The sequence below is a fragment of the Microcebus murinus genome, chromosome 19 (assembly GCF_040939455.1).
Source record: "Microcebus murinus isolate Inina chromosome 19, M.murinus_Inina_mat1.0, whole genome shotgun sequence".
Taxonomy (NCBI): domain Eukaryota; kingdom Metazoa; phylum Chordata; class Mammalia; order Primates; family Cheirogaleidae; genus Microcebus; species Microcebus murinus.
Genome location: NC_134122.1, coordinates 49,809,960 through 49,833,795, shown reverse-complemented (window position 1 = coordinate 49,833,795; position 23,836 = coordinate 49,809,960). Strand labels below are relative to the sequence as shown.

The 23,836-nt window shown below is 34.0% G+C and overlaps 1 protein-coding gene across 2 annotated transcripts in view; it reads left to right on the top strand.

Annotated features, from left to right (window-relative positions):
- The window catches only part of AKT3 (AKT serine/threonine kinase 3), a 281,167-nt gene that overhangs the window by 170,442 nt on the left and 86,889 nt on the right, over positions 1 to 23,836 (top strand). For both annotated transcript variants that reach the window (XM_012751176.3, XM_075995527.1), the window contains 3 exons: positions 4,933 to 5,044; positions 8,456 to 8,600; positions 15,224 to 15,355. In XM_012751176.3, coding sequence (XP_012606630.1) covers positions 4,933 to 5,044; positions 8,456 to 8,600; positions 15,224 to 15,355 — 389 coding nt within the window. The remainder of the gene's footprint in view (positions 1 to 4,932; positions 5,045 to 8,455; positions 8,601 to 15,223; positions 15,356 to 23,836) is intronic.

Here is a 23,836-nt window from a genome sequence, read left to right as displayed (position 1 = left end):
AGGGTCAGGCACAGGGAAGGTGCAGGGAAGATGTAGAAGAGGGAACAGACAGTCCTGTTGCTTTGACAGGTGATTACTGATTTTAAGGCAGCGTTCCCAGCAGTATATTCTCTTCTGCAGAGCATGGAATTTGGATTCTGGTAGACCTGAGATAAATCCTTTATGGTGACTCACAAGCTGTGTGTTTTGGGGCAAGTTATTTAGCTTGTCTGAGTCTTGTAAATTTGCTCATTTATAAAATGGAGGATAACACGTTTTAGGTTTGTCCTTTGAATTAAATGGGTAACATCTGTGCACCATTCAGTGCGTACAGTGCGTGGCACATTAGTGATCACGAAACTAAACAGTTATCCTCTGCTGGAATTTCTCTCTACCAGGGCACCTGCCTCACCTAAGCACCTCCCCCTTAGTGGATTAAGTGAGTCTCTTTAAGGCAGATGTATTGAGTCTTAAATGGGCATTATAGTTTTTTGCCTCTGTGTAGTGAAAATAAAAAAAAGAAAAGCTTTCTTCTTTTAAAGAATAGCCACAGTAGTAGTATTTTTAGGAGCTTAAAAATGAATTTGATTTATGGTCATCATAAAATAGCCACCATCATTTCATTATGTGATTTAATTATAAATATAATTTATCATTATGCCTTTGTTTTACTTTTTTCTTTTTTGAGTTAATGTCTGTCTCTGTTGCCTGGGCTAGAGTGCCATAGCATCAGCCTAGCTCACAGCACCTCAAACTCCTGGGCTCAAGCAATCCTCCTGCCTCAGCCTCCCAAGTAGCTGAGACTACGGGTGCACACCACCATGCCCAGCTAATTCTTTCGATTTTTATTAGAGATGGGGTCTCAGTCTTGCTCATGCTGTTCTTGAATTCCTGACCTCAAGCAATCCTCCCCCCCCCCCCCGGCCTCCCAGAGTGCTAAAATTCCAGGCATGAGCCACTCTGCCGGCTGGCATATATATTTTGTGATATAGCATGTTGCAGTCCCTCTAATTGGCTTTCAGGTTTTGTAAAGTAATTACAGCATCAAACAAACTTTGTCATCAGAGTGGTGTAAAGTAAGGAGAACATTTGAAATTCAGCTTGTAGTTTAAGTTGCTCAGGAAAGTTTAGTATAACTAACTAATATATGTGTAACAAATAATTTACTAAAAAGTATATTATGTTATAATATAATAAAAGTTGGCTACCCGGCATTTTATATAAGAACGTTTTACTTTATTGAGGTATATTAAGTGATTCTAGAAATCATAAATAATCATTTGGCGAATAGATTTTTATGGCATGGTAATTTAAATTTCAACTGTTTTGAATATGAAATTTAAATTACCATGCTAAAACAAGTGATCCAGTACATACAAAACCTTTGAACTCTTATCTTAGCCATTTTAGGGAATCATGCACACACCTTATAGCTCGCTATAAAATGAAGAAAAATATGCCGTAGAAGTTCCAAGTTCTTTTAATTACATTTGTTTGTATAGAGCAGCAAACTCTAAGATACTGTATTAATAGTATTGTCTTCTCTTGGTAGTGACTCAACTACCACTTGAATATCTTGGTAGCCACTTCTCTTTTCTACACTCTCAATCTAATGAGTATTTAGAAATCAGATTTGTTTGTAGAGTATTTCATACTGAGATGTATAAAATACAGATTTGTATCTGTTATACTATTTGTAATTATAATACATGTAACATTTTGGTTGGGCTGTAGGGTTCACAAGGACCTAATTAAAACCTTTATAGCATTAGTGAAATAGTTTTATAATTACATCATAGAAGGATTAATAATACAGTATGTTGTGTGCTGTGAGCTCACAGAGTTTCTTACTAATTTTTGTGTGTCTGGAATCAGGCATAGTGCTCGGTGCATACTTGACATTTCATATATGTTGTTCAGTTTGTGAATACTTAGCGAATTTAGTCAAAACAGTCAAGTTGCACGTAACTACTTAGGTCATTATGTTATTGATATTTATCCAAAACACCACATACATAAATACAAGTAGTTTATTCTTTTCTAAACAGTTCCTTTTTAGTGGTCTGCTTGAGAATGGTAATTAAAGTAATATATTTTATTGTCACTTTTAGCAGCCTTCTGAATTATAGCAATTGATAATAATTTGGAATCTGGTCATATATAGTACCTTAAATGGCTTTTAAGATCCAAGTGTTGAGAAGTTCTTTAAATTATTGTATTTAAACTTCATTTAGATAAGGTGTTGAAACTATACTTTTTTAAAAGTTTTACTTTAATTCCTATTAATAATTGTGCTTTTAAAGATGAGGAACTAGGAGGGCTTAGAGATGTAAAGTACTTTGACCAGGATCACACATGTGCTAGTGTATGATAGAGCCTAGATTAGAATCTGTTATTCTAACTTCAAAGTTCATTATCTTACTTACGTTGATATTACCACAATGGGAACCTTAAATAAAACTGAAATAGGTGACCCTCAGATTGGTTATTCTTTCTTTCCTTCCCTGTTCTTCCTATTTCTCTTGCTTTTTTTGTCAGGCTGCCCTGTTTTCAGTGTCCTCCATTCTTTACATTAAAATCCAGTCCATCAGTTACTCAATCATCAAGTATTCAATGTGTATCCTGTGTGCTGTTACCATCCTAGGTGCTGTAGGAAGAATTGTGCTCATAATTCCTAACTTTTAAGTAATTTATCTAGGAGATCAAATTAACATATATTAAACATGTATGGGACAGTGGAATGAACTATTGGATGGAAATTTAATAGGAATTTTGAAAAGAAGGAAATGGGAAAAAAACAGTGGGCTTCAAAGAGAATCAGACTGAGGGCAGAGTCAGTCATAGGAATTAGGTGGCTCTTTATTGGTATAAAGTCTTTGATATTTTAAAACTTTCATATTTCAAATAAATAATATTTTTCAGCCAGGTAGGAATATTCACTGTATATTTAGACATGTATGTCTTAAAGTAGAAATCCAAATAGAAAGAAGTTTGGATTTTGATATTGGTAAACTGAGAGAGATGATTGCTGAAAACATAAAAGCTTGTTAGGAAAGTGAAGAAAAACTGGCCAGGCGTGGTGGCTCACACCTGTAATCCTGGCACTCTTGGAGGCCAAGGTGGGAGGATCGTTCAAGGTCAGGAGTGTGAAACCAGCCTGAGCAAGAGCAAGACCCTGTCTCTATTAAAAAAATAGAAAGAAATTAATTGGCCAACTAAAAGTATATAGAAAAAAATAGCCGGGCATGGTGGTGCATGCCTGTAGTCCCAGCAACTCGGGAGGCTGAGGCAGAAGGATCGCTTGAGCCTGGGACTTTGAGGTTGCTATGAGCTAGGCTGATGCCACGGCACTCTAACCTGGGCAACAGAGTGAGACTCTGTCTCAAAAAAAAAAAAAAAAAAAAAAAGTGAAGAAAACTAAACAGGGGCCCTTGAGTTTCTTTGGGCCTCTTTCAGTACAGAAAGTCAATGAAGAGTTATTCTAATGTGAGTAATGACTTGGACTTATAAAGACATGAAAATGGTAGTTGATAGTTGCTAATGATGAACATAGGACAAAACAAGTGAGCACTGAGAAAAGATTGTGGAAACTGTCAACTTGGGTAAATTAATTTTTTTCAAAAGAGCAGTCAGTATTCAACCCTACCCTTCTTTCACTTGTTGTCCAATACCACTTATTCTTTCAAGTCCAGCTCAGATGTACACCCAATAATAGCTGATCCTTATTGAAAGCTGTCTCACATTATACTGTTATATGAATTTATTATTAATCCATAAATCAATTCTGTGATGTAAATACTGTCATTGTTTCTTTCCCATTGAACTGCCGAAGACCCGAGAGATTAATAAACTTGTCCAACTTTGTATAGTTAATGGTAGAAAAAAATAATTGAATTTAGGGACACTGGTGTCAGAATTCATACTTTTAGGCACTACCTTGTGGTCCTTTTCTTTGAAGTCTTCCTTAGATATTCTCTGACAGAATTTAATCACTTTTAGACTGACTGGCTCTAGGGGCTGTGGATACTAAGAGTTACAGGCAATTTATACTGACAAAAGGCTCATATTGTAGATAGAGATAAAGATACTTTCTTAAAGTGATAATACTGTAAAATAGTCTGTGCTAAGTGAAAAATAAGGGGTACGATAATAAGTAATGAGAATATAGAGGAGGAAATGGTCAGTCTAGGACCAGGTATTTTATATATATATATATATATATATATATATATATATACACATAATTTTTTTGCCTTTTTGCAAACAGAGTCATGCTCTGTCACCCCAGCTAGAGTGCCATGGCATCAGCCTAGCTCACAGCAATCTCAAACTCCTGGGCTCAAGCAATCCTCCTGCCTCAGCCTCATAAGTAGCTTGGACTGACTACAGGCTCATGTCACCATGCCTGGCTAAGTTTTCTATGTTTTGTAGAGACGGGTTCTCACTTTTGCTCAGGTTGGTCATGAACCGCCGAGCTCAAGCAATCCTCCCGCCTCAGCCTCCTAAAGTGCTGGGATTACAGGCGTGAGCCACCATGCCCAGCCCAGATATTATATTAATAAAAGCCTCAGTGGAAGGAATAAGATTTGATCTGGACCTTCAAAAGCTCAGGGTTGTTTTGACTGTTGGTGATACATATGGGTAGGGGTAAAATAAATGGAAGACATTACAGATAGCAAGAATAGCTGGAGGAAAAGTATAAATATATGAAAGAGCAAGATGTGTTTTGGGGAAAATTAAATAGTCTAGTTTATTTGGTTAATGTGGCCAGAACAGGCGAAGGATTGGAAAGGAATTCTAAGGTCAGGTTGTGAATAACCTTGAGTGGAGAATCCATAGAAAGTTGTGAGGTTATTGTGGATTTTGCTCAGCATAAAGCTCTATAGTTTTCTACTATTTACTTCTTGGTTTAAATATATGGCTATTTAAAGAGACATTTTGTTTTATTTCTAGAATGCCAGTTAATGAAAACAGAACGACCAAAGCCAAACACATTTATAATCAGATGTCTGCAGTGGACCACTGTTATAGAGAGAACATTTCATGTAGACACTCCAGAGGAAAGGTAAGAAATTTATTTAAAAAGCAGCAATCAATCTTAAGATTGATTCTGATTGTATCATATGTAAATAGATAAAAATATATTTGTAAAATGCTATATAGTCTCTTAATTCTGTTTCTGGTATAATATGTGAATAATGGGAGCTTGCAAAATAATGCATCAGAACCTCTAGGCATGCTATAAGATAAACTTCTTCATAGAAAATAGAAAGGTTAAAATATAAATGTAACAAGACATTTTTATAACCAAACTACCTTATTTTCTAAATTGTAGAATAGATTGTATTCATAATTGAAATTCCGAGGCTAGTGATAGCAAGAAGTTTCAAGTAGTGTGCCGTTATAGTTAATTGCAAATGATGGCCTGAAATATTATGTTGATGAGGATCTGAGATTGGATCTAAGCTCAAGGGGTGGTGGTGGTGACTATTGTCATTGCCTCCCAATTTTGTCTTAATACTCTTTTATTTGGTGTCTCTAATACTGACTTAGGTCCAGTGACCTTAATCGCAAATCATTTTCCTGCACATATGTTATCATATTTGATCCTAATCAGCAACTTTGTGAAGTTAAATGTTGTTAGTCTTATTTTTCAAGTGAATAAATTAACTTCTAACAGACGTATCTAATATTTTATTAAAAACAAAATGGTAAAATATTATCTTAATAATACTTTGAACCAAGTGTGGTGGTGTGTGCCTGTAGTCCCAGCTACTTGGGAGACTGAGGCAAGAGGATCTCTTGAGCGTAGGCATTCAAGACCAGCCTGGGTAATACAGTGAGACCCTGACTGAAAAAAAAAATTTTTCTTTTATCAATAGAGTAGATGGTAATATGTGATTACTTTAGGCAATATAAAAAAGAAAAATATAAAGAATTAGAAATTACTCATAATTCTATAACGAGATTTAAACACTGATAATATATTCTTTTATATACTTCCAGTCTTATTCTATGCAGATATATGTAGGTATTTAGTATACATACAATTTTGTGTGTTCTTCCCCACATTCCTACTCTGCCCACCCACCCACCCACCCCTGCCTCCCCAGGGCTTTTTTTCCCTGGGAACTTATACTGAATTCTCAGTTGTTTATACCTGCACCCCTCACCGTGTATAGGGTGATGCCTGTGTATCTTTCAGATCTGAGCTTGGAATGTCACTTTTTCCTACAAAATCTTATCTTATTCTTATAGACTAGGTGGTTCCCCTGCTGTATACTTATATTTCTTTGTATTTTTTGTATCAAGTGTATCATGATTGTAATCCTGTGTGCCATTCTCACTGAACTCTAAGGTACTTGACAGCAAAGATCATGTCTTCTTTTGTTATTTAAATCTTTAGCACATAGTCCAAGGTCCAACGCAGTATTTGTTGACTGGCTGAATGAATGGAACTTTTCCCATGTCAGTAAATATCCTTTGAAAATATTATTCTTAGTGGATTTATAACTTCTCTTTGAAGCATGATTCATTTTGCCATTTGTGTTTATAAAGCTGGATTTAAGCCAGATCTTAAGACTCTTAAATCCTTTGCTTGTTCCTGTAGTAGTGTCACACTACTCTACTGAACAATCAGTTTTCATTTGCATTTGTGACTGTAAGAAAAACAATTTTAGTAAAAATGAAAAACAGTATACTTAATATTTGTTATTGAAATGTGCTTTTCTATATTCAACTGGAATCTGGTGTTTGGAGATTTTATATGACTTTAATGTCATTGAAGAATTAGGGAGGCTTAATAAGAGTTAGGAAAACATTTTAGTTTTATACTCTGCCCCTAGTTTAAAATCCTTACCTGTTGTAAACTGAATATATATCTCTAATATATCTTATATTTATTTCAGTGCATAATATAAGATTGGGGTCTATTTCTTTTTTTTTCCAAAATGACGACCCTATTGTCTCAGTTTCATTTCTTAGATAATTCATTCCTTCCTCACTGATCATGGATAGAACGTACACATACATACATACTTGGGCTTTTAGGTTTTCATTTTGTCTTTTTCCCCTTGATATTTCTGTATTCTGGCACTAACACCACATGGTTTTAATTAGAGACACTTTATAAGACTTTAACTTCTAATGTAGCAATATTTCCCTTTTTTTTAATAAAAATTTTCTTAGGTATTTTAGTGCATTCTTTTTTAAATAAATTATAGTAGAAAACCACATGACATGAAGTCTAGTCTCTTAAATTTTTAAGTATATAATACAGTATTGTCAGCTATGTGCACATTGTTGTACGGCGTATCTCTAGAACTTTTTCATCTTGCGTGACTGAAACTCTGATCCTATTGAACAGCACCTCTCTGTTTCCTCTGCCCCCAGCTACTGGCAGCTGCCGTTCTACTTTCTGCTTCTATAAGTTCAACTACTTTAGATACCTCATATAAGTGGAATCATGCAATATTTGTCCTGTTACTGGCTTATTTCAGTTAGCATAATGTCCTCAAAGGGAATCCATGTTGTAGTACACGACATGACTTTTTTTCTTTTTTAGGGCTGAAGAATAATCCATTCTAAGTATTATATATGCATATATAATATATATATAATATATATTATATACTTTTTTTTTCTTGAGACAGTGTCTCTCTCTCTGTCACTCTGGGTAGAGTGCGGTGGCATCACTGTACTTCATTGCAACCTCAAACTCCTGGGCTCAAGTGATCTTCCTGCCCCAGCCTTCTGAGTAGCTGGGAGTATAAGCACATACCACTACACCTGGCCCCACATTTTTCCCCCCCAAAATTGATCTATACATTTAATACAATTCCAACTAAAATTCTAACAGACTTTAAGAACTAGATAAGCTGATTTTAAAATATATGTAGGGAAAAAAAAATGATCCTGGATCTGATAGCACAAATGTAAAAAAAATAAAAACTTGATAGTCATCCTGGGACTTATTCTTTAAACTACAAGCTGTGCCTATCAGTTTTTTTTAAAAGAAATTTTCCATGATATGGGAACAAGGAAAAATTTTGGTTTGAAAATCTCTTCTTGGAACTTCTGTTGAATTGCATAAAATAATGTCAATAATGGACTTACAGTGGCTAAACAAAACATTTTTAAAAACTGCAGCAAACCTTTGGGAGTCAATTTACTTAATAGGTAGGATGTGTACAGATAAAATTTAACCATGCATTTAAATGATTTTAACTGGAGTTTTCAATAATTTTTCCTTCTTTTTTTTTTTTTTCTTTAATATAACTCCAAATAAATGCTACCTAAAGGCCCGCAATGAAATGCTTTTAGGATTATTTTTATCTTGAGGTGATGGTGGAAGAGTGTGTCTGTTGTTTTGCCCCTGGAATAGACTATATTCATGTTAATTTCATATTATATAAAAGGAAAATGTTTGAATCATTTACAATCTTCTATTAATGGGAAATTTTACTCATTTTTATAGGGAAGAATGGACAGAAGCTATCCAGGCTGTGGCAGACAGACTGCAGAGACAAGAAGAAGAGAGAATGAATTGTAGTCCAACTTCACAAATTGACAATATAGGAGAGGAAGAGATGGATGCTTCTACAACCCATCATAAAAGAAAGGTAGAAACTAATAACTTACTCTCTTAGTCAGCACAACATTTATTTGTCTGGGAGAAATGTACTAAACACTGCCATTCAGAGAAAGATGTCAGCCAGTTTTCCTGTGATATGTAAATATACTGGTGGGCTTCATCCATGTGAATCTGAAATACCTGTTGCAGTTTAAAACCAAATAGTTGAATGTCACTTCGTTTCAGCGGTCCTGCACTTTCCTGCTGAATGCTGATAGGGCTCATGATGTGCCATCATACTACTTTATAATTTGAATTTTTCTCTTACTGTTTTTAATACCATTTTAGAAATTTGGAAATAAAATGTTTTCCCCAGTGATTTGGTCGGTTTCCATTTGGCATTCCGTGTTCTCCAGAAAGCAGAAGCAGAAATGGCTCTGGTGTGCTTCCTGGTTGTTGCACTCAGCCTCACTAAAGTCAGTAGGAAAGTGAACAGTCTTGGAAATAATGGCTTTTATTTTAATGGCTGCTTCTGAGCCAATGAAGGAAACAGACTTTTCCTTCCTCAGTGCTCCAGAATAATAAGTACTAATTTATAGTTTTGTGGGAATTATACATTGTTTTCCATTGCTATAGAAAATTGAAAAGCAATTTCTTTATGTAAAAAGTGGTATTTTAAGATGAATCTAAAGATAGAGGTGTTGAAAAGAGATGAACATACCATTTGTCAATTTAGAATATATTTGGTATAATAGGTTGTAAATTAACCTTCAGGTAGGAAAACACAACTTTTCAAGGTGTTATCTGTGAAATTTGATATGAGCACAGTCGTTAAGAACTCTTTGGAGTTAGGCTGCCTGTGTTCAAATCCTCCTTTTTGCATATGTTGAACATGTTAACAGGGTAAAGTTATACAGTCACAATTTAGAGCTAATCATCCTTTCCTTATGTGAAGTTTGTGTTCCTAATAATATTCTGTGCTTTATTTGTGCCAATGTCTAAAAACCCTTTGTCTTCATTGTAGACTTACTCTCTATTTGTGTTGAACTGAATCCCTCTTTTCTTATAGGACAGTTTAACCTGCCTTTTTCCTCAGTCATTGCAAAAAGAGAAACAGTGTAGCTTTACCCACTGACTCATAGATAAGAAAGCTCCTTTTGCATGTGTGTGAATTACTTCAGTTTAAAATGAAATCAAGAAGAACAGTGTAAATCAGATATGGTTGAGACATTGAATCCCAAATAAATTCAAAATGCTTCTATCAGTTTTTCATTTTGGATGGTTAGTTTCAGTAAAGAATTCTAAGAGAATCTATTTTAGAATGATGTTTATGTTTAATTATCTTTATGTGGACAAAGTAGAATATTAGCAAACATTAACAGCTACTATTTATTGAGCATTTATGTAAGAACTTGATGCATATTGCCTCATTTTGAACTTCACAACTATATGAGTTAAGGACCACTATTATCCCCCTTTTGTAGATATGAGGACTAAAAGATGGAAGGATTAAGAAATTTTCCCCACAGTTATATACATGATGGGAGCCAGGACTTGCACTCAGGCAGTAGGGCTCCAAAGTCTTCACTTTTTAGCACTGTTTTATAATACTAAAATTCTACTTATTTTTCCAAGAGTGCTTTACACTATAAAATGAAATTAATATCCAAGCATTGTGTCAGTACAACAGTTTTCCATAATGTTTTGAGAAACAGAGTATGATCATAAGAAAGAATATTGCTTAATTTTGTTTCTAATGTAACTTGGTTATTGTTATAACAATTGTAGACATTATAGAGGCTCAAGATACATGAACTAAGGAAAGGAAATAAGTTGTATATTTAAGTTGCATAGCATACAATTAAAAGATCTTATTATGTTTGAAGTTCTAGTATCTTTTTTGAAATAATTTAAAATAGTTTTAAGTTGCATAAATTAGTGCAGAAAACAAACATCTGTACCACTACTTATTCCATAATGGTCCTAATGACTTAGTTAAAAGTGGTAAAATATTACTGTTGTGTAAAATAAATGACTCTATAACTGTATCCTTTATGTATATCACTTATGAAAAGAATTGCAGAAGCTTGAAATATTTTCAATTTAAGACTGTAAAAACACATATTCTGAAGTAAGAATATCTTTCTTGCAGTTTACAGAATGCATCTTCTTCACATTTTGCAAAATGGACGATAGGGTTAAGAGAATAGCTACTGACCTTGGTAGCTAAAGTTAGAGTGGTCTTACCTGCTACCTCTTGCATGGAGCAGATAAGTGGTTACTCCCTTGACAGAGCAATGCTATAGTGTCTGCTCTGCCAGTTGAAAACTATCTTGGAGAAGGAAGAATATTGGGTGGTGGAGAAGGTGGCAAGGGCCTCACAACCAGATTTAAGTGCTGTTCTATGTTTGAATTAAAAGATGGTGTTTCGAAGGAACTTGATTAGAGGACTCAGAAGTGCCTAATCTTTGTCTGCCAAACTGCTATTCTCATATACCCTCCCAGGTATGTCAAGGGGCACAGCATAAAAGGATAAAAAGCCAAATGAGAATCAAAGTACTACTGAATTTTTAAGTGACTAGTACAGGCAGGCCTCTCTGGGAGCAGCTGGTTATAATCTCATTATTTAGGTTTAAATAAGCAATGCTTCCTATCTCCCATTATATCTGACTCAGTTCTTAGGATTTTGTCACCTGTTGCCTTGCTACAGTAACACGATGCAGTGGCTAGTATGTGGAGAGAAAAAGAGAGAAAAAAGAAGAAATGGTTGGACCCACTGAAATTATGTGATCTCACATTGCTTGGATTTGCCTATTCAAGAGGGAGGAGTGGTATAGTCAGTGTTGGAGAAGTTGACTAGGCAGGTTAGCTCCTCCTCTTCCTGTAAGAGAGCACTAGAGGAAGTAGGCAGAGGGGTAAACTTCAGGAGAGCTCTTTTCTCTTTTTTACTTGGTTTTACTCTACTTTGTAAATGTATCTGGAATTTATCTTTTTTGACCAATAATGCTAATACTTCTGTATTCTTCTCTGAGAAGTTCCTTGTATTCCTCATTGATTATATATTCATTTTTAATCTAATTTGTGGGCTAGACAATGTCTTTATCTTATATGCTCATGTGTGTTACGTATGCACATGCATCTCTTAACCTAAAACAGCCACATTAACATGTAAAGGAAAGAGTATAACTGTGTAAAATATTTTCCTAATAAATTCTTAGGATTGGGTTTTGGAAGATTAATTTTTCTGGAGAGTATTCATGTTCCTATTTTTTATTAAAGACTTATTGTGTATCATTTCCCATCATCCTAAAGAAGAAAACATTTTGTAATAGCTTACATTTCATTTGTAAAGACTAGATAATTACTGTGTATACTGTTCCGAACATGAGTTTTGGTATCAAAGATATCTTTTTAGTTTTCTGAAATTTTGTCAAAATGGATATTAAATCTGTTTCTGATTTTATCACATAGAATCCTTTGTAACTAATATTAATTTCCATGCAGATTCCTTTTTTTAAAGGTTGACAGTCAAACTGACAGAAGCTGTAAAATTCAGAGTAAAGGCTGTCATACTTTATTTAATTTAATGTAATTTTATTTTTTGACATTCAGAACCACATGTATATAGTGCATATACATATAGGTGGATCACATAATATATGTTTCTTACATAAATTAAGCAACAACATTTTTTTCAAAACACCCTTCAAAAGTAAGGCAATAACATCCTGGGGGTTGTTAGTCCTTTGTCCTGCTGAATTTCTCCTTGACTTTGAGAAGCAACATACTTTTTAAAAAAATCTCACTGTCCCTAAGAATTGCAGTTCTTAAGGAATATAGTAATATTTTATAATTATATATTGCTTTTCACCTATAAATTTCAGAAAGCAATTTACAAATTATTTTCTGATTTTTATCCACAAGAATTCAGTTTTATTTTTTATGATATTTAGTAAAAGTATACACAATAAATATCATTTTCTAGTGCTTTTAGATGAAAATTAAGGATGATACTGTTAAAATGAAACTTTGAGCAGTACAATGGCATCCTGGCCTGGTTATAAGAATGATGTCTCTCAGTTACTTATTGCCATGGAACAGACTACCCCAAAGGTAATGTCTTGAAACAACAGCAGTGTATTGTTTCTCGTGATTGTGTAGTTTGGGCAATTCTGGTGATCTCGTTTGGTTGAATCTCAAGCAGCTACCTTTAGCTGCTACTTGAGCTGGCCTGGAAAATCCAAGAAAACCTTTCTCACATGTTTTGGGGCCTGGTGCTGACTGTTGGCTGTGGTGCCTTGGTTCTTCTCCATGGGGTCTCTCTCTGTGGTATCTTACCTTCTAGGGCCTATCTACCTGACCTCCTCCTCCAGCGGGGTAACCTGGACTTCCAACCATCCTGAGAGCTGGCTTTCTAGTTCGGAAGAGGGAAAAAGCATAAACTGCGAGGCTTAAAGGCTGTGTGTAGAACAGGCACAGTATCAGTTTGGTAATATTTTGTGTTCAAAGCAAGATAGTAGACTAGCCCAGCTAGAGGGAGAATTGAGTCCACTTCTTCATGGGAAGAGTGGAATGTGCCTGCAAAGGTGGGGATGGGAAATTGTGGCGGCCGTCTTGGGAGACTACCTAGCATAAACAGCTTTGTGTTACATAATATCCTCTGATTTCTTTTATTATTCTATTAATGAAATTAAATCAACCTAATAAATGTCATTTGTTCAACTGACACTAGTTTTGTTACTATATTTTAGATATTTAGAGCCACATGTTTTTTAGTTGGATTAATAAATTTATTTTGTTATTTTCCCTGCTGTCCTTTTGCTACTTACCTTTTATGTTGAATTAGAGATAATATTGAATAGATAAAACATTATGATTTGACCTTTGGGGAAAATTATCAAAATTATAGGCAGCAGATGTTGTTGAAAATGTAGGCATTCATTTCTAAAACTTTTAGAATTCTTACATATATGTACATGAGGAATACTGGTCTGTAGTTTTCTTGGATTGTGTTCATCTGGTTTTGGTATCAGATGATGCTGGTCTTAGTGAATGGGAAATATTTTCTTGTTTAAATTTTCTGGTAGAGTTTGTTTAGAATTGGTATCATTTCTTCTTTAAACGTTTGTAGAATTCACCAGTTAAGCCATCTGGGCTTGGAGTTTTCTTTGTTGAAAGGTTTTTTTGCACAAACTCAATTATTCTTAATAAATATAGGGCTATCCAAGTTATCTGTTTCTTTAAGAGTGAGCTTTCTTAGTTTAAGACTTTCAGGCAATTTGTTTATTTCATCTAAAGTCTATTTTATTGGCATAAAGCTGTACTTGTTTTAATGTCTGTCGAATCTATAGTGATGACACCTGTCATTCCTGATACTAGTAATTTGTGTCTTCTGTCTTTATTTTCCTGTATAATCTGGCTAGAAGTTTATCAATTTTTATTGATTTTCTCAGAGAACGAGGTTTTGGTTTCATTGATTTTTTTTCCCCTCTATTTTTTGTTGTTTTTAAATTTTAATTGATTTCTACTTTGATCTTTATCATTTTTTTCACTAATTCTTTTTGGTTTAATATGCTTTTTGCTCCCACCCCCATAGTTTCTTAAGGTAGAAGCTGAAGTCATTGATTTGAGAGATTTAGCATTTATTCCAGGTGAATGGTAAACAGAAAAAAAAATCATAAAAGGCACTAAAATATTTAATTATTTTGGTTTGTAGAGTAAAACCTATATACTTAATTTGTTCATAAACCTTTAAACTAAGTTTAAATTTAAGAAAGTAAATGGAGCATACATAATTACCTCCCTTTTGTCTAAAAACACATTAAAATGATAGTAAAGGAATTTCAGAAGGGGTAAGTTCACAAAAATGAAAGGCTGGGTGGGGAGGGGCAAGGGATTTCAATATTTTTGGAAGTTTGTGGAAGAATGTTGATAGATAAAATAGAGCAGGAAAAGTGCACACAGGGGGGACTATAAAGTATAAGTGACAGGTCTGCCTGGAAAATCCTGGGAGTCACCTGACTTACCAATAGGAATGAGAAATGAAACCGAAAACAGACTAATTAGAAACATTCTTCTTACAGCTCCTTGCCTTCCTGTTCTGAATTGCCCCAGTTGCTCTCTCAGAAGTTACAGCTGCTGTCTTTCTTAGATTTCTTTTCACTGAGTTCCCCAAGGTTGTTCCCAATATGTCTTACAAATATATCTTTCTCTTTGTCAGATTCCATCATTATTTTGCTGGAGTACATTCTTAAATAGATCCTTCCAACATATTGCTCCCTTAGGCATATTTGAAAATTTTTGTGTAGGATACTTTTGATTTATCACATTGTCTAGGGGTAGCAGCTCTACTAAATCCTTGAAAACTTGAGTCCTTGAGAATGAGTGAAAGTGATTCTTCCCCCTTTGCCATTTCACTTGACTGATAATTTGACTGGCTGAGGACTTCTAGGTTCAAAATCATTTTCTCCAGTATCTGAGAACTGCTTAAATTATTTTCAGAATCCATGATTGCTGATGAGACAGCCAATGCCAGTCTTATTCTTTTTCATGTATGAATGCTTAGAAATTTGTAAAATTTGTTTTTGAATGAATATTGCAAACATACATATATGCTAATAAATAAATTGCATCTAATACTTCATACTACATGTTTTAATTTGTGTTTTTCAGACAATGAATGATTTTGACTATTTGAAACTACTAGGTAAAGGCACTTTTGGGAAAGTTATTTTGGTTCGAGAGAAGGCAAGTGGGAAATACTATGCTATGAAGATTCTGAAGAAAGAAGTCATTATTGCAAAGGTAACCAATACTATAGTTGATTACTAAATTTTATGTGCAGTGTGCATGTGTGTATGCATATGCATTTACATGCTAAAATTTAGGAATTTTGTTAAACAACCAAAATATGATTGTAGGCTACTGCTACAGTAATTTGTGTAGTAATATTTATAATGTTAAAAGTTTTTAAAAGTTTATAATATCTGAATAATAAATATTAAAACTATTTTATTCTCTTGAGGGAATAGAGATATTCTATATTTATATGTTTGGGACAGTGATTTTACTTTATATTTGTAATCTCTATCAATAGTTATACTAGGATTGCTTTTTAATATTTTCTCCTAGTGTTCTGAATTTCTTATTAAATAAAAGATTGATTAGAATAGTGTAGATGATTTTATGCTCATAAATTACAAAGTTTATGTAACATTCAGTGGAAAAGCATCCTAAATAGATTTGAAAATACTGGAATGGTGAAACTAAAAGAAATGATAGTCTTTGAAATTCTTTTAGGAGGCTTTAACCTGCACCCCCATACCTTTATTCAGCTTAGATGTTTACAAATTATTGATATATTAATGATGCCAGTTCTCAGAGTTCTGAATCAAATCTCAAGTTCCTCAGTAGACAGATTTGATATACTTCACAATTGGTTTGTGCTTTATGTTCTTCTTAATAAATAACACATACAATATTATCGTTATACTTTATAGACTACTTTAACTTTCAGCTATTTGCTAGCATAGTTTACTCATCTGAAGTGTGTTGCTCTGTACACTTTGTGAAAGTGTGTTCCCCCTGTCTTTGGACATTTGTTTCAATTTCAATTTCTTCACAAGTCAGTGTCTCCCACTGGAAAGAATATTGAGTTTGGAGTCATATAAGCCCAAGTTCCCATCCCACCTAATAACCTTTAACAACCAGCTTTTGGGGGAGTACTCCCCTAGGAGTGTTTGCAAATGTTTGCGGGATGATATTTGCTTATCACAGTGACTCGGGGGAGGGGCACTTCTGACAGTTGCCAGGTAGAAGCCAAACATGCTAAATATCCCACAGTGTGTTGGAGAGCCCATCAAAGCCTTATTTTTTTTCATTTGTAAAACTGGTAGAATAAAACCTTCGGACAGGAATATTTTGAAAAATAGGATATATAAAATATTTAGCATAGTACCTTGTACTTACTATTAATTTAAAACTGATATTTTCTGGGAGGTAGTACAGTATAGTAGGCTCTGCCACTTGGGTAATTTATTTGGGATCATTTCCTAACTTTTTATGCCTTTATTTTGTCATCTGCAAAATAGGACTAATAATAGTATCCACCTCATAGGATTATTGTCAGGGTTAAATGAATATACAAATGTAATAATATTTGCCATCATTATTAAATAAATTTAATAAATTAAATTACATATTGAATAAAATTTCATTAAAATATTTTTTTTTTGTTTTTTTTTTGGTTTTTTTTTTTTGAGACATAGTCTCACTCTGTTGCCTGGGCTAGAGGTGCTGTGACGTCAGCCTAGCTCACAGCAACCTCAAACTCCTGGGCTCAAGCTATCCTTTTGCCTCAGCCTCCTGAGTAGCTGGGACTACAGGCATGCGCCACCATGCCTGACTATAAAATAATGTTAAATGGAAATATATTATTGTTATAAATATTATTGTTATAAATATTTGCTGCTATTATTATTACCATCTACTGTATATCAAACACTGGTATGTATACTAGTTCTATTCTATTTCTCTTTTTATATACTAGTTGGACCCCATTATTTAATTTCTATTCATCAGACTTGAGAATATTTTATTAGACACTGCTTTTATCTCACTAATTACTTATACTTGACTGAGTAATTATACAGAATTTGGTATATTTCACAAATGATGGAATATTCTGATTGATGTAATTCCTTTCTGCTTTCCCCCAACAAATCCATTGATTAATTTCTTCAAAGATAATATGCTTGTTGAGAAGGACTTTGACAATGAAAGAAAAAAAAAACCTTAAATTAAAAAAAAACAAAAAAAACTATGCTTGTTTATAGCCAAATGATTAACACTGTGACATTTTAGAGTCTGACAAGACCAGAGGTTTGGATCCTGATGATCAGAGAGTAAATGGTGTTCATAGGTCTTTTTATTGGTGACAGTAACTGATCACTTGATTAAAGTGGTGTCTACTGAATTTCTCCACTGTAAAATTACTATTTTTTCCTTTGTAATAATAAATATCTTAGAGGAAATACTCTGAGACTATGTGAATATCCTATTTCTTCTTAAATGAATGTTCTAATTTTAACATCCATCAGTGGTATTATTACTGTTATTCTAATAATGATGTTCTATTTTCTTCATTCCTAATACATTTATTCTTAGTCAATCTACCTAAAATCTTTGTCAGTTTTGCCAGTCTTTTCAAAGAACCAAGTTTTGTTAATTTTATGTTTCCTTTTCTCAATTTTTTAAATCTTTGATTTAATCTTTAGTTTTTTCCTTCCTTCTGCTTGCTTTGAGTTTAGTTTTTTCCTCAAGTTCCTTAAGTTATAAAGTTAGGCTGTTGATTAAAGATATTTTTTATTTTTTAACATAAGCATTTATAGCTATAAATTTCCCCCTTAGCACTGCTTTTTCTGCATCCCGTAAGTTTTGATGATGTTGTGTTTTCGTTTCCATTCATCTCTAAGTATTTTCTAATTTCCCTGTGATTTCTTCTTCAATCCATTGGTTATTTAAGAGTCTGTTGTTTAATTTCCACAAATTTGTAAATTTTCTAGTTTTCTTTTTATTATTTGTTTCTACTTCATCCATTGTAATTGGAGAAGGTACTTTCTTTTTAAATGAACTGAGATTTAATTTGTGATCTAACATATGGTCCATCCTGGAGAATGTCTCATGTATACAAGAAGAATGTTGTTAGGTAGGATATTTTGTGTATGCCTGTTAGATCTAGTTGCTTTATCATGTTGTTCAAGTCTTCTGTTGCCTTATCTTCTAATTGTTCTATCTGGTATTGATTGCATAGGGTATTGGAATCTCCAACTATTATTGTAGAATGGTCTATTTCTTTTTTCAATTATGTCGGTTTTTATTTCATATATTTTGATGGTCTGTTACTAGATATGTAAATGTTTGTAATTGTTACATCCTCTTGTTGTATTGGAACTTTTTTATCAGTAATGTCTTTTTTGTCTCTTGTAACCTTTTCCATTTAAAGTCTGTTTTGTCTGATATTATAATAGTATAGCTACGCCTGCTCTCTTTGGTTTACTCAAGTTGCCCTCCTCTCCATCTGTGGTTTTGTCTTCTGTGAGTTAAGTTACCTATGGTCAACTACAGTCCAACAGTAGATTAATACCGTAAAATAAAATATTTTGAGAGTAAAGAGTTACCATATTCACAGAAGTTTTATTATAGTGTATTATTATAATTGTTCTATTTTATTAGTTATTGTTAGTAATCTAATTTTAACACTCATTTATAATGGATGTATCTAATTTATAAATTACACTTTATCATGTATTTTTTCCTACACATACATACCTAACATACAGTCAGCCCTCCATAACAGTGGGTTCTTCATCCAGAGATTCAACCAAGAAAGGATTGAAAATATTTTTAAAAACCATTAAAAAATAATACAAAATGATACAAAGAAAAACCAATATACTATAACTATTTACATAGCATTTACATTGTATTAGGTCTTATAAATAATCTAGAGATGATTTAAATTATCTGCGAGGATCTATGTAGGTTATATGTACTAGTATGCCATTTTATATAAGAGTCTCAAGCATTTGTGGAGTTGGGTATCTACAAGGGGGTCTTGGAAGCAATCCCCTCCCTGCAGATACCAAGGGATGACTATATAGGGTTTGGTACCATCCATACCTTTAGGCATTGAGTTGGGGATATTGAAACATAACCCTAGCTGATAAGGGGTACTATATTTGCATGGAATATCTTTTTTTTCCCTTTTACTTTTAACCTGTTTGTCTTTGGACCTAGTGATTCTTTTAGACAGCACTGAGTTGAATCATACTTTTTGTATGTTTGTTTAATTCATTCTTCTACTCTTTGTGTTTTGATTGGAGAATGTAATCCATTTACATTTAAAGTAATTTCTGATAGGGAAGGACTTGGGTCATTTTGCTATTTTTTATATGTCTTAAAGCTTTCTTGTGCCTCATTTCCTGCATTACTGTCATCTTTTAAGTGAAACATTTTAATTGCCTTCTCATTTTCTATAACTGTTTTCTTCGTAGATACCAGAGAGATTGTATTTAATATCCTAAAGTTGTAATATTCTAATTTGAATTTATACTGCCTTAACTTTAATAGCACATAAAACTCTGCTTCTCTACAGCTCCATCCTCACTTTTTTTCAGTTGTTGGTATATTAAAATGACATCTTTATGCATTATGTGTCAAAAAAATAGACTATTAATGTTTTAATACATTAGTTTCTTAAAATATGTAGAAAACAAAAAGTGTCATTATAACCCAAAGTTACAATAATATCATTGGTTCAGGTATTTACCTTTACTCAGGTCTTTTTCTTCATATGGCTTCAAGGTGCTGTCTACTATACCTTCATTTTAACTTGAAGGTACTGTCTGTAGTATTTCTTGCAGGGCAAGTCTAGTGGTAGTAAACACCTTCAGTTTCTGTTTATACAATAGTGTCTTAATTTCTTCCTTATTTTTAAAGGACAGTTTTGCTGGATATAGGATTCCTGGTTGACTATTTTTTCCTTCAGCACTTTGAATATATTAATATCAACTATTTCCTTCTGGCCTCCAAAGTTTCTAAAGAGAAATCTGCTGATAGTCTAGAGTTCGTTGGAGTTCGTTGAGCTTCTTGGATATTTAAATTCATGTCTTTCGTCAAATCTGGGAAGGTTTCAGCCATTATTTCTTCAAATAATCACTCTTCTCCTTTCTTCTCCTTTTGGGATTCATGCGATGTGTATTTTGCCCATTTGATGGCATCCTCTACCAGCCTTAGGCTCTCTTTACTTTTCTGCAATCCTTTTTCTTTCTGCCCCTGAGGCTCTATAATTTCAATTGTCTTATCTTCAAGTTTGCTGATTCTTTCTTCTGCCTGCTCAAATCTGCTTTTGAAGCCTTCTAGTGAATTTTAAATTTCAGTTATTATACTTTTTAGCTCTAGGATTATTTTAGTTTCTTTTAATGTTTTCTGTCTCTTTATTTATATTTCCATTTTGCTTATAAATTGTTTTCCTGGCTTTGTCCACAACCTCTTTTAGTTCTTTGACCACCTTTAAGATGGCTATTTTGATGTCCTCGTCTAGTAAGTCCTCCATCTGGTCTTTCACAGGGACAGTTTCTATTGATTTTTTTCCCCCTGTGAATTGATACCAATTTTCTGTTTCTTTGGTGTGGCTTATCGTTGTTTTTTTTTTTTTATTGTTGTTGAAAACTGAACATTTGAATCACAGTTCACCATCCAAGCCTCCTCTTGGAAGTTGCAAGTCTTCAATACTCTCCAGAGTTCCCAAATAGTTACCTTAAATAGATTCTGCCAGTTCAGTTGTTTTCTAGGTGGGGAGATGGATTCCTGGTGTTTCCTGCTTTGCCAGAGAGTGTTCTTTCTCCTCATTTATTTATTCAATTATTTTTATTTTAGACATAGGGTCTTACTGTGTTGCCCAGGTTGGAATGCAGTGGCTCTATCATAGCTTACTGCGGCCTTGAGGCTCCTGAGCTCAAGTGAACTTCTGTCTTAGCCTCCTGAGTAACTGGGATTACTGTGCACCATCATGTCCAGCTAATTTTTCATTTTCTTTTTTGTGGAGATGGGGTCTCACTATGTTTCCCAAGCTGGACTTGAACTTTTGGCCTCAAGTAATCCTCCCACCTTGGCCTCCCAGAGTGCTGGGATTACCGGCATTTGCTACTATGCCCAGCCTATTTGTTTAATTATTTACGTCAGTGCAGAGTCATAGGTATTTATTTTATTCTATAGGTGGTAATGTAGTACTATCATTTATTTTATTTCTAAAACTATTCTAGCTTTGGCCATTGAGAACCTTCAGGTTGTTCCTGTGCTCTTTTGACATATCCTTATTTTTATTTTAACATCTCTTTACTTTCTGGCACCACAAGATTCTCTATGCTCCTCTGTATTTCGCCTACTCCAGCCTTGGAATCAGTTATTTCTCTAAGGATCCTTGGTTTGAATTCCTTAATTTTACAGTATAAGTACATTTTATGAAGTTATGGAAATTAAAAGCAATTTGTATATTTGTAGCATATAGTAGAAGGAATAGAAAGGAATGTAGCTAAAGTGGGATTCTTTCTACCTAGTAGAGCCCCCCAGATGTGCAATATCTTTTTAGCATGTTCTGAGGAAGAAGAGTTTATAATAAAGCCCTGTGCAAGTTTTAACTTACCTTGGTTAGAACAGTTGGGTCAGTCTAATCCCACTCATATCCCTAGCCAGAGTGACTGATGTTTATGTCATCAGAATAAAAATAGTTGGCCTTACTATTGTTACTGAGTAGTCTTAGAAAGGTGAGGATCCCAGGTGTGGCCGTTGGCATCCTCTTTTCCTGGACATCTCAGGAGGTCAGACTGAAGTAGTCAAATGACTGTTCAGTTCCCCACCTCATACTCTTGAAATGAAATGTGCTAGCAGATGTCTTCTAATCCAGGTAGGAAAATTTATGGTTAGTGTTCTCATTCATCAAGGAAACCAGTGCTCAACTAGTTCATTTCATTTATCATTCACAAATGTGAACAGACTACTGAGGATCACCAAACAGATGAGAAAAATCTAAAGAGCATAAAAGAAAAACACCAAAAGGACCAAAAGAAGAGTTGATCCTGGTGAAAACAGACAAAATAGAACAGAAATAAGTTAACAATCTCCAGTAATAGTACATGTACAAAGATAGAAAAGGTATTGCAGGTACCAAATCTGAAAAAAAATAAATCACAAGAAAGTAATTGTAAATTTAATGTATGATTGCTAAAATAAAAAAATTTAATAGAAAGATTAGAAATAAATTTGAGGGAATATCTGAGAATGAAGAACCAAAAATAAAGAGATGGGAAATATTGAGAGAACAGTTAACACTCAATCAGAGGAAACCAACATTTGTAAGAATTGAAAGGATTAAAAAAAAGATTAGGAAAACTAATTAAATAAAATTTGTTAGACCTGAAGAAGTCTTCACACTAAAGGGTCTTCCGTGTGCTGAACAAAAGAAAGAGGATCCCTTACACATTCTTTTATATTTTCAGGAAATTTCTGAACATCAAGGCTAGAAAGATGAGCTTAAAAGCTTTCAGACAGCAAGAACAGATTGTCTCCCAATAGAGGAATGACAACCAAACTGTGTGACACTTATTTTTAGCAAAACTTAGAAAGAAATTCAAGAAAGAGTCAGGGATGGGATCCATGAAATGATAGAACTAAAGCTCAGTGCAATGAAAAGAAATCCCAACCTGACAGATGAGTAAATAGTTCCTATTAGATTATTTGACTTAAGTTGGTTAAAGGTAGAATAAAGGAAGAAGGAAAAATACTTTAGAAACAAAACAAATATTTGTTCAAGAAAGACATAGTCCATACATGAAGCAAAGTGAAATGAATGATTATGAGCAATGAATGGAGTACAGGCAAACCTCATTGCACTTCACAGATTTTGCATTTTCTATAAATTGACAGCCTATAGCAACACTGCATAAAGCAAATCCATCAGTGCCATTTTCCCAACAGCATATGCTCACTTTTGTCTCTTGTGTCACATTTTGGTAATTCTTGCAGTATTTCAAACTTTTTCATTATATCTTTTATGTTGATCTCTGATCAGTCATCTTTGTTGTTACTATTGTATAATTGTTTGGGGCCCCCCAAATTGCACCTGTATAAGAAGGTGAACTTGATGAATACTGTGTGTTTTGACTGCTTCACCAACCATCCATATCCCTCTCTCCCCTTCTTCTCAGGCTTCCTTTGGTATTTACTGAAACACAACATTGAAAGTAGGCCAGTTAATAATCTTGCAGTTTGTCCTCTAAGTGTTCACATAAAAGGAAGAGTTGCATGTGTTTCACTTTAAATCAAGAGCTAGAAATGATTAAGGAACAAATGGTTAAGGAACAAATGACTGAGGAAGGCATGTCCAAAGCTGAGATAGGCTAAAAGCTATGCCTCTTATGCCAAACATTTAGCCAGGTTATGAAGGCAAAGGAGAATTTCTTGAAGGAAATGTAAAGTACCACTCCAATGAACACGTGAATGGTAAGAAAGCGAAACAGCCTTATTGCTGAAGTGGAGAAGGTTTGAGTGGTCTGAACAGAAGATCAAACCAGCCACCACATTCCCTTATGCCAGAGCCTGATTAAGAGCAAGGCCCTAATTCTCTTCAATTCTATAAAGGCAGAGAGATTTGCCGAAGCTGCAGACGAATAGTTGGAAGCTAGCAGAGATTGGTTTATAAGTTTTAGGAAAGAATCTGTCTCCATA